Raw genomic sequence first — 18,107 nt, 5'->3', positions numbered from 1 at the left:
GGTTAACTCCTGCACACTTAGTAAAGTGGTTAGATCACAATTATGCATAACTTAACTTACTTGTCATTCATCAAAACCTAAGTTAGATTGTTAGTGCAAACTGCACCAATAGTATCAACATGTCGAGCTCCTCTTGTGTCAGTGTCACCATTCTGAATCATCCAGCGTCCTCCATCTTCTCATTCGGATGCAGGTTACGTTCCCACATACAGCGCTAAAATGATCCTGTCCGAAAGATGGAAGGTGGAAAGCTGGGGATGTGGCAGCTTTGTTGATCGGATGTAGATCTCGCCCCGTTCTGCAAAACAAGTAACGTCATTGCCACGGAAGGGGTCCCGGCGTTGGCCCTCTGACGTTCAAATCAGTCGCCGGAAGTGTAGAAGAAATGCGGAGCAATAGTAATGTAGGCACAAATAGTGAATAACTCGTACCTCTAAGAATGTATTAATTAACATGGTCATTAAGACTTTAAGAATGTATTAATTAGCTAATTCATCCACTCATTCTAAATAAAGAAAGATTCGCAATATTATATTATGATCTGATACACGTGTTTTATGATACGTTCGATTTGAAACTGGGCTCATCTCATGGCCCATTTATCTTATTTCTATATTTTTTTTAAAAAAAAACAAAATAAATTAAATAAATTAAATTAAAATTATTTCTCCGTTTCACTCCGTTCTGTCGATCGGAACGGGCGTGCGGAACCGCTCGATGGCGTCCGCAATCTTCCGCCGGTGCGCCGGCGAAGTGAAGTCGTCGTGCAGGAAGAACTGCGTGATCCGAGCGTGCTCGAACATCAGTCTCCGGCAACTGCGAGGCACCAAGCTCGGCTTCAGGCTCTCGTGCACCAACTCGTCGAACGCCTCCTCCATCTGCGCCTCCACGTCGCCCAACGCTTCCTCCTCCCTCCGCTTCCCCTCCTCCATGCTCACCGCCACCGCGTTCATCCCACCCTGCGCCAGCGAGTTCTGCAAGCAGCGACGCGAATCATGATCCATTCAGAAAAATTCAATTATATTCAAAGTCGATCGATCGATCGATAGTACGTACCTTGTGCATTTGGAGATCGACGTAGAGTCTCAAGAACACCGAGAGCTTCTCCTGGATCCTGGATTTCTCGTTCAAGCAAAGCAGATCCAGATCCCTGAGACGCTCTCCCATCAGAAACACGGAAGGTAGCAATCTGACGGCCACGCCCAGTTCGGTTTTACCATGCTCGATGTAGTCCTTCAATGAGTACTCCCCGCTTTGTCCTCCCAATTTACTCTCCCTGAGTTTCATGTACATCTCCATTTGCTTCTTCCTCTGTTTTCATCAGTTTATTTCAGTTATTTTACTCGAATCGAATCGAAGTCTGTAAATTTAATTTCTTCCAACTGTACTCAGTACTTACGAGTTCATGGAAGTAGGGGAACACATCCTTCCCTTGGACTTTACTGGCTTCCCCTGCTAATTCATTCAGAGTCTCGTACAAAACATTGAATGTTGTTTTCAACTGAGATGGAAGTGAAAGAGCCAGCGAGGGATTCCACCTGCAAACAAATTACAAGCTCGATCACTCAGCGATTCCATTCCATTCCATTCCATTGCATTGCATTCCAAATCAAATTAAATACTCACTCTTCGACTGCTCGGCACAGATTCTTCAAGTCCTCAGTGGATTCATGTTTGTAAAACAGATCTACGAGAACGTTTTCGATGGAGTTCGATTTGGTGTAGGCAATTCTGCTCCTTGCAAACTCCGGCTCAGGCAGAGTAGAAGCAATGGCAAAGTGAAGCTGCTCCGGAGACAGAGAGGTGGCTTCCAGTCCACAGCTATTCCACCATCTGTTAAGATCATATACGACATTAATTAGGGTTTTAACTACTTCAAACCCCCCAAAATTGACAACAGTGAGGAAGCAAGCTCGACATACTCTACAACGGAGCCGATCTCCTTTTCGTATATTGCTTGCAGCCTGTTGAACTCCAACTTCGCGAGTTCTAGGTATTTTGGATTCGTCACGTTGTATATCCTAAAATTGAAGGCACAATAAGAATGATCAGCTAAATTCTCAGAGTAATCAATCAATGAAGATGGAAGAATGAACAATCAATCACTCACAAGTAAATGGTCTTGGCGAGCCAGACATCGTTGTCTCCGTAGTGGTCAAGGTATTCCCTGGCATCGAGCCTGGGGAAGCTCCTCCTCCATGGGTATTCCAAGCCACGAGCAACCTCCTTGCCCAGTGCCTTCTTGCAGGACCACTTGTCGTCCACTTTGTTGTTCTTCACGCAGTCCTTCAAGTAGGACTCCACAAAGGCATTGGCTTCTTTCAGTACCTTCTCGCCGGGGAAGGCGACTTGGGAGAAGCGATACAAGTTGAACATGTCCGAGACTCCACGGTGCGTTTGGCCGGGGAAGCATATGAAATTGCCATCGTCGTCTCTGAAGAACTCGATCATATCTGAGGAGACAGGGTAACCATACAGCCTCATCAAACGGAGAGCCATGCACGTATCGTCAACGTCAGGAACTGTGTTGTCTCTGCCCCAAGAAACGCCTTGTTTCCCAGAATATCTGTTCAAATTAAATTAACACGAATTTTTAATAGCTAGTCTCGTTTTAATCTGAGATGAAATGCTCGCGTACTGATCGTGCATACTTGTAAACATAATCAAGAGTGTCGATGATCTCCTTCTTGAAGAGATGGTCGATTCCAAGCCTTGCGATCGTATCGATAGCCCAGATGCGCTCGAAGAGGTCGATCGGGTACTGGCAGGGCACTGCGATTCACCACGTTGAATGAATCAATTTAAAAGTAATTATTAAGCAGTCGAAGAATATATTAACTTACAGTTATCTCCAAATCTGTTTAGTACAGATTGCAAGAACTCAAGGCATTTCTTGTCGCCGGTGTTCATGTAGACAGCGGCGGTGGAAGAAGCAGAGCTGAGGAAGCTCCCGTCTGCGGATTGAAGCTTGAGAATCTCGTCCCATTGCACGACCTCCTGCAAGGCTTCTAGCGTGTATAACAGCGTCGTGTGCACTGAATGCATCACTTTCACTGGGATTCTGCCACAGAGTCGCAGTTTGTGAGGATTCAATTGACGGCGGTTATAGATCGTTACTATGATCAATCGATTACCTACCTGCTCATCTTCTTTTCCCTAAATTTGATGATTTTTTGAATGGACGGACGATCATAAGGAAGATCAATCCCCATATTCTTGGCTTCGTTCAACATGGAAGGGAACGCAATCTCGAACCCGCTTGTTATCAGGCTCTCGCTCGCCGTCTCTATTTCATCCACATGGTTCTTCAGGTAATTTAGACCTGCAAGATGAAGTCGCATGATCAATTTAAAGTAATTAATTAATCAATATCATGGTCGATCGATCAGTATGATCAGTACCTTTCTCGATTTGGTCTTCTGCTATATTCCAAGTTTTCAGTGCAAGAACGCACGCCAGAGTGCAGACCAATCGATCGAAGACGAGGTAGTACGTGGGCTCGCCCCAGGAGCCGTCTTCCAACTGGTTCTTGAGAATCCAATCGATAGTCTGCGGGAAGTGGGGCTTGCTAGAGTCCTCTGTCGACGGAATCCTCGCCACCCACGCGGTGTCGTAAGCCGAGGCGTTCGTCTCTCCGTCGTCCATCAACCGGAAGATCTGTTTGATTTCCTTCACCAGAGTCTCCCACCTCTCGTTCTTCGCCTCATCCTTCTCCGCCTGAAATTAAGTTTATACAATTATCTAACCGTAAGAAGAAAAACGCAGTCCGATTTCAGATCACGGAGCAGTACCGGAATGGCCGGCAGCCGATCGGAACCCTTTTTCAGCAGCTCGATTTGGGGAGATTGCGTTGCTCTGAGAGAGATATTCCTGGCACGCCTCTTGCTCTGCGATTGAATGGCAAGCGTTTGGCTCCCCTGGCCGAAGCTTGCGCCGCCATTGCTGATCCTCACAGCGGCCGAGCTCCTGCGAGAGCTTATCAGGCTCCTCGAAGCGGAAGGGAGCTGGCAAAGGCCTTCCATTATCTCTGATCTCTCTCTGTTCTGCCTCGTATAGTAAGATCAACTACTTGAGGTCGTCTTTGGCTTTCACTGGCTGCGATGACATGATCGAGCAAGCTTCTTTATAACTGAAGAGAGCAGCGTGGCGGCGTTGGACTTGGACTACTGGAAGAAGTGAATGCGTCAACAAGGGGCGATGGCGGAGCACGTGCGACTCACCGCCGTGCCAAACAACCGTAGAGTGCCGGCGTTGACGAGGTAATTTCCATGCTGCAACGTCGGTCAACGATGTAGGCTCTCTCTCTCTCTATCTCTTTTTTCAAAACAAATACACAATATTATGGACGAGAAAAGGTCAAAATAATGATTTCCTATGATTAGAAGAATTGATGACTAATTTTGAATTTAAACACTGGTTGTCAAACTAATTTTTGACTAATTAAGATGGTTCGTACTCAAAAAGAAGATGTTTTAAAGCACTCGAGAGAAAAATTACTCACCTAATGATGGTGGAGGAATCTCCTATAAGTTATCAATTTTATGAACTGATTGCTATTTAATATAATTGTCCTTCTACAACTTTAGTCACTCATTCACGACATTTTACATAATTATGTATCTATTTAATATAAATAATTAAGCAATTAATTCTTCTAAACACATTAAAAATATTTCCTATTAAAAGTATTTCACATTTTATATTTTCTAGATATATTTTCACAAATTATTTAAATAACCAAATGACAAAGTATACTGTGATTAAATTAATGAAAAATCTACTATATCTTATTTGATTGATAATCCCAGTTAATCTCATTGACTATTTCTAGGTGATCAGTCCAGTATCACGAAAGTTTCCCATCGGTCTGGTCCCAGAAGCGCAGCATGTTGGACCCCGTGGTAGTTTTGATGTGATCAACCAAGTTGGTTAGGTCCTGCTGTGTTTGATCCCTATGTCTGAGTGTGCAGGAGCTTAGGAGCACAGGAAGTCGAGCGGAAGATGTAGCTAGCGAGAAGGACGGCACGGGAAGGGAGCCGACGGGCTCGATGCGTCCGAAGGACGAGAGAGCTGCGGAAGAGTACTCCGGCGGGCGTGAAAAGCGTGCGCGGCGTTCGAGCGACGTTAAGCCGGGACGAAAGGCTGCTCGAGGAGAAGGCCAGGAATTAGGTTCAGGTGAGCCCTATTCCGGTTGGCCGCAATCACCCAAAAGAACGGAGCATCGGAAGCTGAAGAAACCAAGCTGGATTTGGAGCTGCCAGCTTGGAGGCGCCTCCAGCTTGAAGGCGCCTTCAACCTTGTTGAAGGCGGCTTCAACAGGTCAAAGTGACCGTTTCAAGCCATGGATAAAGTTTTATCCACTCACCTCTTGAAGGCGCCTTGGACCCCTATTGTAGGTGCCTTGGACCCTCGAGATCAGATTTCCAGAGGCTATTTAAAGGCCCCTGGAGCTAGGAATACAGAACAACTTCTACATTCAACTCTGTAAGCATTTCCTAGCAGTAGTTCTGAGCCATTAGAGTGTAAAAGGCTTCTCCGCCTTCAGCAAAGGAGAATTTTCTTAGTGCGCTTTTAACTGCCCTGGATTAACAACCCTTTTGGTTGTAACCAGATTAAAATTCTGTTTCTGCTTTTATTTTTTCTCTATTATTTTACTACTGCATTTATTTCTGAGTTGAAATCCGAGGAGGGTAGTTTTAATTTTTGTTTTCAGCAATTCACTCCCCTCTTGCCGGCCTCCGCTGCACCTACATAGCATCCTTTGATTACACTCCCCATTTGGAGGAAAATTTTTTACAAATACGTCGTAGCTGGGATTTGAACCGCGGATGCTTGGGAGATAATTTGGATGTCCTATCGTGACACCATAATCCCGGGGACTCATATATCTTATTTGAGTGTTTATATGCAATGGATAATATTGAGTTAATTATATTAAAATAAAAATGCATCAAGGCATTTATATAAATTTTTCTTTTATAGACTTATTATTAATAATAATAATAATAATAATAATAATAATAATAATAATAATAAGAACATGCTTAACCCCTTGATCCCCTCATTAATTTGATTTTTCTTCTATTGTATTTGATATTAGGTATCTAAAAAAAGATTAATCAGGTTAGGTAACGTCGATCATGAGTGACCGATCTGGTCATAGAAAAATTTTTCACCAGTCACTAGGATAAATCAGGAAACATTTACGACAAGTAACCCAAAAGTCAAGCATCTTTACGCATTGTTTGGGACAAGGTGAGGGAAGGAGAGAGAATGGTAGAGAAGGAGAAGGGAGATTTGAAATCCTGTTTGGAAAGAATTGAGCTATAGAAAGGCAAAGTAGAAAGGGTAAGTTTTAACCTTCCTTACCCATGAAACAAAAGGATTTCTTATATTCCAATTTGGGGTGTAAAGAAGGGTAAGGGGAACTAAAATAATTTATCTTCTAATTTTTATCGCTATTTTATTATATTAATTCTAAAAATTATTATTTCAGGTATTTTTTGTGTCGCTATGAAAAACACTCACACCGCTTGACACTCGCACTCCATCAACATAGACTTCGATGCCAATGCCGACTCGACGTCGACGTCAACTTCGACGCCGACGCTAACTTCGACGCCGATGCCGACTTCGACGCCGACGTGGACTTTGATGCCGACACTGACTTTGACACCAACGCTGATGCCGACTTCTACTTCGATGCTAACACCGACTTTGATGTCAATACCGACTTTGATGTTGACACTAATTTCGATACCAACGCTGACTTTGATGCCAATACCAACTTCAACGCTGACACATACTTCAATGCCAACGACGATGTCGACTTTAACAAATGAACTACAATTATTTAAATAAGTAAGTCTTAACTAATAAATATATACATTAGATTATTGAACACTTACGTCTTTAACAAAAGTAAGAATAATTTTATAATTTTATATATTTAATTTTTATTATCCTCCTTTGTTTTCCAAATAAAATAACACGTAATAGGTTAATGAACCTTCTTTCCCTTTCAAATAAAAAAATTATAAATACTTCTCTCTTCCCCTCTCTTTTCTTTCATTAATAAATCTTCACTCATCCTATTCAAACAGAGGATTAGTTAGGTCTCCATTTAATTTTTTTTATAAATATATCATAATTAATATTAGGTATTAGCTTATAACTTAGGTTGACTAATTTCATAAATTTGATCCCACGCAATCAATTGACGTTATCAATATTACTAACTCAATTAAGAAAAAATTACCGTTTACTCATTAATCTATTATTCTAGGGGCAATTTATTATTTTTTTTCTCTGGACTATTGGCAGAAGTGATGCGTCAATAAGACGAGATGGCGGAGCACGTGCGACACCGCGCGCGCTGCCAAACAACCTCTGCCGGCGCTTAGGAGCTTTCCATGCTGCAACGTCCGTCAACGATTCTGGCGACTGGATTTTTGCGTTGACTAGAAAAACGTATTATATTTTCTCTTTTTTTTTTCCAAAACAAATACATATGTCGTTGACGATAAAAAGTCCAACGATAGTTCTGGTGTTATGGTCTCGTGTTTCTTAGCTTCTTTGTTTTGAATGGGTAAAGATTTAAAAAAAATAAAAATTGAGAAATGTTTAATCACTAGTCGTGGTTCATTTTTCACTACAACAAAATCCTCATTCAACAATAATCATTATTATTTTGCCTTTTAACAATTGTTTTAACAAAAATCGTTGTCTTTTAGTAGTTTTTTTTTACCTACGACAACGACTTTTAAAAACTGTTGTCTATTTATGTTTTTTTAGGGTTACGACAATGATTTTTAAAGACTACGATAATAATTTTTGAAAACTGTTGTCTATGTGCGTTTTTCTGGGATAACGATAACGGTTTTTGAAAACCGTTGTCTATTAAGTGATGTTGAATACCGGTGTTTTTTCCTTCGTCGTTTTTCCCCTTTCGTCATTTTTTACCACCACATTTTTTCTTTCCCTCTCCCCAAAAATTTTTTGCTGCCACATTCCCCCCTTACCTTCTCGATCCCTAAGCATTTTGGTCCCTCTTTTCTCACAATCTCTCGCTCACTGGAGCTGCATAGGAGCAGCAACAGCCGGGAAGAGCGATCACAGGGCGACAGTGAGGGTCCGGATCATGGGAGCGTGCACGACGGAGGCTAGGACGTGATCTGGAGTTCCAGATCTACTGATCTAGGTTACTTTCCATTTCTCGGTTTGTTTGCATTACCAATTCCTTCTTTTATTTTGATTTGTTCGTCTTCTTCCACCTCCTTGCGTCGCCGATCGAAGAAACTGATGTCATTCTAGGTTTTCTCCTCCATTTTTTTTTGTCGCATTCATCCTATAGCGATGGGATCTCTTTCCCATGAGAGAAAATATGATATCTTTGCTCCTCCCTCGTCTCCTTGTGCGTTGAAGTACATCGAGCATCATGTATCCAAGTTGGACACACTTGCAGGCATCTCCATAAAGTACGGTGTTGAGGTAATTCGGATTTTCCTTTACTAAATGTTGATCTTGTTTCGGAAATGAGGGGAAAAAAGTTTCTTTTGATGAATATTGCTAAAAAAATCTTGGTTTTATTTATTTCTCTTGAATCCTAAATCAGTAGTGATAACTATTAGATGTTGCTATTCTTTCTCTCCATTATGTAGTCCTTTGATTAATATTTATCAATTTTTCATAGTTTTTTCACTTTTAGATCTTTCAAGCATCTAGTTTTTCACTTTGATTAATATTTGTTGATATACAGTTGGATGATATATTGGATAGGTTGTATCATGTTACGACCTCTAGTTTCTTGACAGTGTTCCAAATATGGCCACACCAATATTTTTGTTCGTTATTATTTTTTTGTCGCACAGCCATATGACAATTTTTGAGAAACTATAGAAGGATAATCATTTGTAAAGTAGTGTAAATTCATCTCTATAAGAAAGAAAGAGAAGATGATTAACAAGCAATGTAGATTGGTGAATGATTCGTCACTTTTATTTTGAAACAAAATAAGCAGATTTGTCTTAGGATTTTGTACACTGTTTTTGGTTTTTGCTTTTCTATAAATTTTGTTTTGTTGCTTGGTAAACATTGTCAGTGTTGGTCTGTTTTTTTTTTCTTTGCTTAGCCAATTGCTTGCTCATTACTATTCTAGAAATCTATTGCTTCACCTGGGCATGGAATTCTTGCTGTCGATGAATCAAATGCTACATGTGGAAAGAGGCTTGCTTCAATTGGTCTGGAGAATACAGAACAAAACCGCCAAGCTTATAGACAGCTTTTGTTGACCACCTCGGGTCTAGGTGCATATATATCTGGGGCTATTCTTTATGAGGAAACACTATACCAATCGACCACAGATGGAAAGAAGTTCGTGGACTGCTTACACCATGAGAAAATTATGCCCGGTATTAAGGTTGATAAGGTAATTATTATCTTCAAAGTTATGACAATTTCTATTTTACTCATATGAAATGTTGAAGTTTGTTTTTCTTTGTTCCATTGTCAAGGGTTTGGTCCCATTACCTGGATCAAACAATGAATCTTGGTGCCAAGGATTGGATGGATTGGCCTCAAGATGTGCTGAGTATTACAAACAAGGTGCACGTTTTGCTAAATGGTTTGTATAGTTTTTTACGTCCTATTTACTAGCTTTGTCGTATTGTACTTGATCCAATTATATCGATATGTATCTTCTAATTACTTGAGAAAAAATTGCAGGAGAACAGCTGTTAGCATTCCTTCTGGACCTTCTACTCTGGTTATTAGGGAGGCTGCATGGGGACTTGCTCGTTATGCTGCTATTGCCCAGGTAAATGAGACAACCTTTGCTAGTATGCATGACTAAATTCTTCAGATATCACACCATGCATGGAAAATTTCAGCCTCACATGCCAAAAACAACTAATTGATTATGGTTGCCAGTTTGTTGAAATTTTAGGTTTTTTCCTTTACTTTTTGTTTTTTTTTTTTGAAAATTTAACAAAAGTATTGTAGGAATGTTACCCTTTGCAGTAGATCCTTAATATGTATAATCATATAATTGTAAAGAAGAAAGTGCATTAAGTCAAGCATGAAGTTTCCTTTGCATAAGCTAACATACCATGCTCTTCTATGTGCCTTTCACAATTAATGTCACTTAGTCGATTCTATGGTCTACCTTTTATAAGTAGTAGGAGTTACATTTTTATATGGTACTCCTCTAAGATGGATGATGATTACAAAAGTTAGTAACACTTCTTATACTCTGAAGTTAAAATTGGTTATTATATATAAAAAACTTTAAACTAGACATCTCATATACATCTCTATATAATATATCTGAAGAAAATCGTCAACATAATGATCAATGAATTCTAAAAGAATAATGTAGAATAAATTCGAAGTGGTCATATGTGTCTACATGCATATGAAATATTTTGCATCACGTATCCCAAATATGGCTATGTAGTCTCATATGGTGTTATTTTTTAACTGGTTGTCATACCAATCTAATCTATCTGTTTATTCTAATTTAATCTCTAGGGATCAATTTGATGACAAGATGCAAAAGCTTAGCCTACATTACTTCTGATATGACCTTTCACAACAAGGTTCAGATATTGTATATAGGTGGTATGCGGTCAGATCATATAGTTCCATATCTGTCAATTGTTATGTAGTAAACTTTGTGGGCATATTCAATGTGTTTATAAAATTTATCAATAATTCTATCCCTTGATGTGTAATTTAAGTATTCATAGACAACTCATGAACACAGTTTACTAATTCCACATGATTTTCATTAATAAAAGATTCCAATAAGATCCAGTTATTACACTTACCAATAGGCAAAACTCGTATAACTTGTTTAATTATTTTCTTTTTGAACTACACTTGTTTCTACAGCGACTACATTTTAGTTTCTTTTTGTAGCTCTTTGTAGTTTGCTATTTTGAATTGAATGTCCTATCCTAACATGATATTTACAAATTTGCTTCCTGGATCCTGAGCAGGTTGCTATTCCTCTACATCAGCTCAAATATGCTAATTCATCAACAAGCAAATTAAAAAGAAACCTGGAGAAAAGTATATCCATGTTGTGTCGGTCGATAACCATGAATTTTGGTTCATGGGGTTTATGCACTACGATAGTGCCGCAAAGAGTTTACAGGATGCTTTGCATGACGCACAGAACACAAAACCAGTAACAACGGCTTCAAGTGTCTAAGTTCATTCAAGAATCTAGAAACCGGATTGCTCGACGTCCCCAAGGACACCTAATAATTGCCATCGGTGCATCTATCTTTGATCTAGAACCTGTGCTCATCCTGTATCTCAGCGTTCTTTCAAGGCAATTACTTAATCACTTAGTTACTTCTGATTCTCCTTCAGGTTTTTGTCTTATTTTTTTGCAAGGTTCTATAATTTTCACATGGCTTGTGTTAGACCTGAATGTTCATATCATATATTGCTTTGACCAATGATTTTGTCGCTACCTTTGTCTAGAACAAGGGTGAGCATTTGCCTCTATGATATAGGTGGTGCCATGATATTAGTTGAGAACTAGTGGCAAACAAGCCTTTTTTAAAGACAGTCTTCTAGGTTATCTTTCATTATCTTAATCTTATTCCCATCTTACAACAACTTTTTACATATACTTTTAATTTGAGTTTTTCTTAGTTGCTTTCATTTACCTCATGACAGGTGATGCTGAGACTGTTTAGTCCTCGTAAGACCACTCTACTCTTTGTTATACGAGATAAAACAAGGGTGAGCATTTTCATATGTGTATTTTTCAGCTTCTGTATTGGATACTCTTAATCCAATGAAAATAATATTCATGTGCATTTTTTATATGTCGAGATCTCCTGATGTCTTATCAAAGGAGTGGAAAGATTGGACTTTTTGATGGAGCTGGTGTGGGAAGACTGGATTTATTATGGAATTGATGATCAACAATGTTGGAAAAGGTTGACATGGAAGAATCAACAAGTGAGAAAGAGGAGTCCAATGAAATTCTACAAGTTGAAGATTGTGATAGAGCTTGGGTTGATAATAATTACTTGCAATCCTACATGGCATGAACCACCATCACAAGTTTCTAATATTTTGACTGTTGTTCATTAGTTATAAATAGAGTTTATTTGTTTATTTGTATTGGGATAAATTTTATTTGAATATTAGACATGTTTCTTCTTTTGTGATTGTAATTCTTATATAAGTAATATTTTGAATGACATTGATGTGGAGAATATTCTTTCTTTTGTGATTATGATTTTTTATTATATATTTATATTGAAATATAATATATTGGTATTAAAAGATAATAATTTAAAAGACAACGGTTTAAAATTATTGTTGTTGTCTATCACCCCAAAGACAACGGTTAAAAACTGTTGTCGTAGCCCAAAAATGGTTGTAACTGCAGTAAAAATGCTCTAAACAACAACGGTTTTAAACCGTTGTCTTTTCATTCAAAGACAACGATTTAAAACCGTTGTAAAACTGTTGTCTTTTCATTCAAAGATAACAGTTTAAAACCGTTGTCGAAGCCCCCACTTTTAACAACACTGCCAATTACAGCGGTTTTAAAGGGCCTATGACAACGGTTTTTAACCGGTGTCTATTAATATTTTTGTTGTAGTGTTCTAATCTGTACGGTGCATTCTAGTGCTTACATCACGCGATTAAATTCGTCCACCAACAATAATTAACATAATCTTATTAGGTCTCTTTCATAGCTTCTTTGCCTTGCAAATTAATTTATATATGATCCTGTCCGTGCGCTGAGTCGATGAAAGCTGGAGACGTGGCGCTCTCTGCCACTTCCGGGTGATCTCCGCAATGACGTGGACCTCCGGTGAACCTGCAACAAAGCCGGGCCGAGAAGGGGTTCCCGGCGACGACCCTCCGACGCTCAAGTCAGGCAACGGCGGGCTGAAACAGAGGCAAAATAATGAGACTGTGGCTACAGTAGAGGAGAAAAACATACCTCCGTCGAAATTCGGAGGTCTTTATATATGACCCCGGAGAGGCGCGTGCACACTTCTCGAGGCGTGAACGTTTCTCAAAGCATACCTCAGAATGATTATGTCAGAAAAGCGTGTCTGACGTCATACCGCAACTGTCCGAGCATATCTCTATCACGACAGTAGAAACTTCCACCGTACGATCCTCGGTACAGCCCGGCCGCCGACCATGCTGATTGTCAGCGGCAGGTGTCTCGAGAATGATATCACTAGCTGCCCTTTTTGTCCTCTTCTAAGTCTTTTGTCTCTTACCGGGTCGGACGGGATGCCCGCTCGGCCTCCAGGGCGCTCGGGTGCGCATGCGCATCGGACCGGGTGAGAAGGCCACTCGGTCAAATACTCGGACGGGAGTGCGATCTGGTTGACCTGCGGTTCGACCGAGCGGATCAGCCGCTCGACACGACGATTCCGCTATAAGGGAGCTTGTGAGCATCGGAAGCTCGACCCGAGGTCGAGCTATCTACACGCCGGCCCGGGATTTACTCCTGTCGGTCGGCTAGGTGGCTTCCCCCCGCTCAGCCGGGATCTTGACTCCCCCGTGTCGTTGACCCCTCTCTATATGGACTCCTGATTCTTACCACCGGATCAATATACTTTAAAAATTTATATCAAACTGATAATTTATCACCCAACTTTGATGATGATAGGTTTACGTCTAAATGTTAATAATCATAACCATTTTTTTACGATAAAAACTCATAATCTTATTGTAAAGAATTATCCATTACAAGTTTAACTAACCAAGAAGAAAATACACAATTCACCCGCACAAAGGAGGTTGGAGAAGAAGAAATTATGAGCTACTTTATTAGCCGAGCTACGCATATGAATACACTTTAAAATAATAGATGCCTTAATATGCTCTCTGATTTATGCCGCACATAATTCAATGTAGCTAAGATCCTCATGCTTGGTTGTGACTACCTGCCACTACAAGAAAAATTAGATTTACAACATTTAAAAGACAACGTTTTTTTAAAGTGTTATCTTTTATTTTTAACAACGCTTTTAGTAAAAAGTGTTATCTATCTATTAATTTTCTAACTAATAGATAACGCTTATTTAAAAATCATTGCCTATTAGTGATTTTTGTGGGTCAAAAACAACATTTTTTAAAAAACATTATCTATTAATAATTTTATTAGTCTTTAAACCACCAATTGATATTTGACTAAAACTTTTCACTTCCCCAATTATTTTTCCGCCACACATCCTCCCACGCGCATCAAAGCCTCACGCTGAAAACAGAAAACCCTCACCCACCGAAACCTAAACTAGCAATCTGACCTCCTAACTCGCGATCTCGCCGAAACCACCAACCCTAAGCTCCACCTTCGTCTCCGTCAACTTCTCGATCCCAACACGAGCGCAGGAGGAGGAGAACCAATGTTTCCATCCCCCTTCCTCATTCGTCTCCTTCCTTGCCCGTCTTTGGGTACAAGTAAGCAATTGAGCACAAGCTGCCTCCTTGGTAGGTTTCAGGATCAGCTCCCCCTTTGGGCGTGCATGTTTTTTTTAGGGCAAGAGGGAGGTGTACATGAGAGTAGAAGATTATGGAGTTCTGGACGGAGTTCTTGGCGAATAGTTTGGGGGGCATCAATGACATGGTCGGGGTCCCCTTCAACTATCCACTCGACACGCTCCGTATCTGCCTACAACAGCCACCGCCGACTCCTACTTCCTAGAATTCCTTCGCCCTTGCCCGATGATCCCTCTCGGTCGTCGACCTCCTTCGTAGCCTCGTCGCTCGGGAGGGCCTCACCATGCTCTACCACGACATGGTTGTAATGCTCACCTCCGTTAGCTTTCAGGTACCCGTCCTCCCCTTTCTTTGATTAGCTTCAAGGGAACTAGATCGAATGAAGCTCAAATCCAAGTAAGCAGTCCCTTCTCTTAGCTTATCAAATCATTGAAAGCCATGGAAGAATAGTGAGGAAGAAAATCGATGAGGAGCTCAAGAAGTTTGATGAAAAGTGAGATTATTTTCTTTCTTATTACTCTTTACTCTTTAATATTTGATTTTTCTTCTTCTAGTGTTTTTCTACTAATTGTACCTTGATGGGATTTTTTTTAGATGTTTTAACTTTATCCTTGAGTGATATGTTATATGATTTGGGGAACAATGACCAGATCTATATTAGTTTGATGATATTTAGTGTCAGAAAATAAGTAGAAGAATTTTTAACTCAAGCAAGAGAAGCTAAAATCATAGTTTGCAGACAAACATGAATGAGATTAAATGTAGCCAGCCGTTTCTAGCAGTAAAATATCATTTCATCTCATCCAATTTCTGTCTAACCATTCTTTATGGCTTGACTAATGTTACATACCTCTTGAGATGTTTATCTAGATTTTTTTACTATTAATACTGAAATATAAATATTTGAGACATTATTTTCTATTTGAGTTTTATTACTTGAAAAAGAAAGCTAAGAGAAATTGAAAAATATATGGTGCATCAAGAAAATATCAAATATCATTTATTCCTTCATTTAATTATATGCAATGTTATGTCATCACTAATATTCAAATTAATAAAATAAATTTTATTAAATTGTCTAGTATTTTATTAGCTCGGGTGGTCCATGAGCGGTTTGCGTTTGCCAAAAGGGTGAGGTTTTTTTTTTAACTCTAGTATTTACTTCTAACTCAAGGATTTTCCATGCGTGTGGAACTGTCTTAAAGGTTTACGATTTATTTACAGGTTCTGGGAATTAAGAGGAAGATGTTTGCTAAGAAGTGTTATGTCGAGAAGGCTTTGATGAAGAAGACATAAGCTTCCTATACATCTCTCTAGTTTCTGAGTTCTTACTGATGTATCCATGTTGTTATTGTCTTTCCCATTTTTAATCAGTTCATAATCGTGTGGTGCGGTCGAAATAATAGGCCAATTTTAGTGGTTAGCAACAATGAAGTTTTTTATTTTGAGTTTAGTTTATTGAAACAAATTCATAGTTGTATTTAATGCTCAGCTGTATAAAATTGTAAGCAATAGGACTAATTCTTTTTTCAGGACAAAACAACAAAGAAGATTGTGTTGACACTTCAATGCCAGAGTTGTAAGCATTATTCACAGCTTCCAATAAAAGTTTGTACTGATATTCTACCTCTCTATCCTTTGTAATTTTTCCACCTATAGCTAATATCTATTTTGAGTGTTTATGTGCATTGGATAATATTGAGTTAATTATATTAGACTAAAAAATGCATCTAATATTTATATAACACAATTTGATTTTTGTTTTCTAGACTTAATAATAAGAACATGCTTAACCCATTGGATCCCCTCATTAATTTGTTTTTTCTTCTATTTTATTTGATATTAGGTATCTAAAAAATAATTACCCAGATAAGGTAACATCGAGCTTGGGTAACCGATCTGGTCTTACGAAAGTTTTCCATCGGTTACTAAGATAAATCGGGAAACACTTGCGACAGGTGGCTCAGAAGTCCAGCATCCCTTACGCACTGTTTGGGACGAGGTGAGGGAAGGAGAGAGAAGGGTAGGGAAGGAGAAAGGAGACTTGAAACTCTGTTTGGAAGGAATTGAGCTATAAAAAGGAAAGGTAAGGAAGGATAAACTTTAACCTTCCTTATCCATGAAACGAAAAAATTTCTTACATCACGGTTTGGAGTGTAAAGAAGGGTAAGGGAAACTAAAAAAAAATTATGTTCCAATTTTATCTCTGTTTTATTATATTAATTTCAAAAATCATTATTTTAGGTATACTTTGCGTAGCAACGAAGAACACTCGCACTGCCTGACACTCGCACTCCGTCAACGCTGATAATCCAGTCCAAAATCTAAGTCAGATGGAGGTCGGCGAAGGTGGCATCAATGTTGATAGAAAGACGACTTTGACGCACCCTATGTATGTACGTCGGAAAAGCGAACCCCCACGTGGTACTAAAGGTCTATAGTAATGAAGCTGGTGGTACTTGGGCCCTACGCACTCAAACAAGCACACTGAGCATTAGAGACCAGAAACCAGGGAAAAAGTCCCCGGTGCAGACCCTCCGACACTTAAGTTAAGTCCTTTTCCCTCGGAAAAGTAGTGTACGAATGAAGGAAGGAAAAAAGAACTGTTAAAGATGTGTGTGAATGTGCGCATGCCTGGCTAATGAAGAGGATTCCCCTTTTTATAAGACTCTGCCAGCCTTTTAAACCTGATCGCTGCTAGAGGATGTCGGGTGTCAGGGTATATCGAGGGAGTCCATTGAAGTATCTGGATGATTACGCCTTTCCGATACACCATTATGTTGTAGCGTATAAGGTGGAGTCCATTGAGACAATATACCATTATCCCTTAGATAATCTAGAAACTCTTGGCTTAAATATTCACCACCTCGATCGGATTGAAGTATCTTAATATTTTTACCAAGTTGTTTCTCTACTTCACTTCTGAATTCTCTAAAATTTTCAAAGGCTTCAGACTTGTGTTTCATTAGATACACATACCTATAATGAGAGTGATCATTAATGAAAGAGATGTTAAACGCTCTATGTAGCCATTCATTTTTAATACGTATTGTACTGCAAACAAACTCTCCTGCATCTTTGAGCAAAAGAGAAGTTTGGAGACCTCGAACCTTTCGGATCTAGCTTGCTCATCAAATAGCTCACGAAGATGATAGACAATATCATAAGCATTCAAATGCTCATGTTGTTTCTGTAATTCAGAAGTCATAGTGGCTAGCATGATGCAACTAGCAAGTACAGAATTATCCTTATATTTCTGAAGGGCCAACAGTTGGTCAGCGTTGCATCAACATCAAGACTAGTGGGAAGAGGCTGATCAAGGACATAAGCTAGCTTCTCAGTTTTGAGAACAATTCTCAAATTTTGAAATCAGTCTAAGAAGTTCGGCTCAGTCAGTTTGTTCGAGTCCAAAATCGAACGCATATTAACAAAAATCATAATTAAATGATTAACCTAGAAATACAAAAACAAGAATGTATAAGAGACATGATTTTATTTATGTAAATAATTTACATAAAAGCCCACTTATTTATCAAATTCAAATACCATTATTTTGAATTCAGGAGATGGTAGGTTTTTTTCAAGTGAGTTGAAATCCAGCTTAGATAAAAATA

The 18,107-nt window shown here is 39.3% G+C and overlaps 2 protein-coding genes and 1 long non-coding RNA gene across 8 annotated transcripts; 2 read left to right on the top strand and 1 right to left on the bottom strand.

Annotated features, from left to right (window-relative positions):
- Positions 1-510: 510 nt before the first annotated feature.
- On the bottom strand, positions 511-4,111 carry LOC122010244 (bifunctional isopimaradiene synthase, chloroplastic-like). The gene is made up of 11 exons (XM_042566712.1): positions 3,792-4,111; positions 3,402-3,717; positions 3,139-3,322; positions 2,844-3,061; positions 2,652-2,772; positions 2,111-2,566; positions 1,923-2,021; positions 1,627-1,833; positions 1,400-1,538; positions 1,057-1,311; positions 511-974 (listed from the first exon to the last, which is right to left on the bottom strand). Exons 1-11 carry the CDS (start codon positions 4,020-4,022, stop codon positions 675-677), a joined length of 2,526 nt encoding a protein of 841 aa, XP_042422646.1. The 5' UTR covers positions 4,023-4,111; the 3' UTR covers positions 511-674.
- Positions 4,112-7,957: 3,846 nt separating this feature from the next.
- Positions 7,958-12,238, top strand: LOC122010243 (fructose-bisphosphate aldolase 3, chloroplastic-like). 5 transcript variants are annotated; one of them, XM_042566708.1, is made up of 9 exons: positions 7,959-8,200; positions 8,296-8,490; positions 9,158-9,427; positions 9,513-9,622; positions 9,724-9,814; positions 10,998-11,376; positions 11,491-11,586; positions 11,689-11,754; positions 11,848-12,238. In XM_042566708.1, the coding sequence occupies exons 2-6, from the start codon at positions 8,356-8,358 to the stop codon at positions 11,190-11,192; spliced, it is 801 nt and encodes a 266-aa protein (XP_042422642.1). In that variant the 5' UTR covers positions 7,959-8,200; positions 8,296-8,355; the 3' UTR covers positions 11,193-11,376; positions 11,491-11,586; positions 11,689-11,754; positions 11,848-12,238. The 5 variants fall into 5 exon arrangements, with proteins under 5 accessions (XP_042422645.1, XP_042422643.1, XP_042422644.1 ...); XM_042566711.1 differs by having other exon boundaries at positions 7,958-8,200; positions 8,354-8,490; positions 10,998-11,586; XM_042566709.1 differs by having other exon boundaries at positions 7,958-8,200; positions 8,314-8,490; positions 10,998-11,586.
- Positions 12,239-14,220: 1,982 nt separating this feature from the next.
- Positions 14,221-15,938, top strand: LOC122010242. Of its 2 annotated transcripts, none has more exons than XR_006119817.1 (2): positions 14,221-14,986; positions 15,718-15,938. It is a non-coding gene; the product is annotated as an uncharacterized LOC122010242 (long non-coding RNA). The 2 variants fall into 2 exon arrangements; XR_006119818.1 differs by having other exon boundaries at positions 14,221-15,624.
- The last annotated feature ends 2,169 nt before the right edge of the window (positions 15,939-18,107 follow it).

Source organism: Zingiber officinale, chromosome 8A (assembly GCF_018446385.1).
Source record: "Zingiber officinale cultivar Zhangliang chromosome 8A, Zo_v1.1, whole genome shotgun sequence".
NCBI lineage: Eukaryota > Viridiplantae > Streptophyta > Magnoliopsida > Zingiberales > Zingiberaceae > Zingiber > Zingiber officinale.
Note: the sequence above shows the minus strand (reverse complement) of the source record. Positions and strands in the feature narration are given on the sequence as shown.

Bases quoted from the DNA above. Each gene is read 5' to 3' on its own strand.
- LOC122010244 (XM_042566712.1), bottom strand. From the start codon at position 4,022: ATGGAAGGCCTTTGCCAGCTCCCTTCCGCTTCGAGGAGCCTGATAAGC. The intron at 1,539-1,626 runs GTGAGTATTTAA...ATTTGTTTGCAG, and splicing joins CTGTGCCGAGCAGTCGAAGA to GTGGAATCCCTCGCTGGCTC. The intron at 975-1,056 runs GTACGTACTATC...CGCTGCTTGCAG, and splicing joins TCGATCTCCAAATGCACAAG to AACTCGCTGGCGCAGGGTGG.
- LOC122010243 (XM_042566711.1), top strand. From the start codon at position 8,356: ATGGGATCTCTTTCCCATGAGAGAAAATATGATATCTTTGCTCCTCCC. The intron at 8,491-9,157 runs GTAATTCGGATT...TTACTATTCTAG, and splicing joins CCATAAAGTACGGTGTTGAG to AAATCTATTGCTTCACCTGG. The intron at 9,623-9,723 runs GTTTGTATAGTT...AAAAAATTGCAG, and splicing joins GGTGCACGTTTTGCTAAATG to GAGAACAGCTGTTAGCATTC.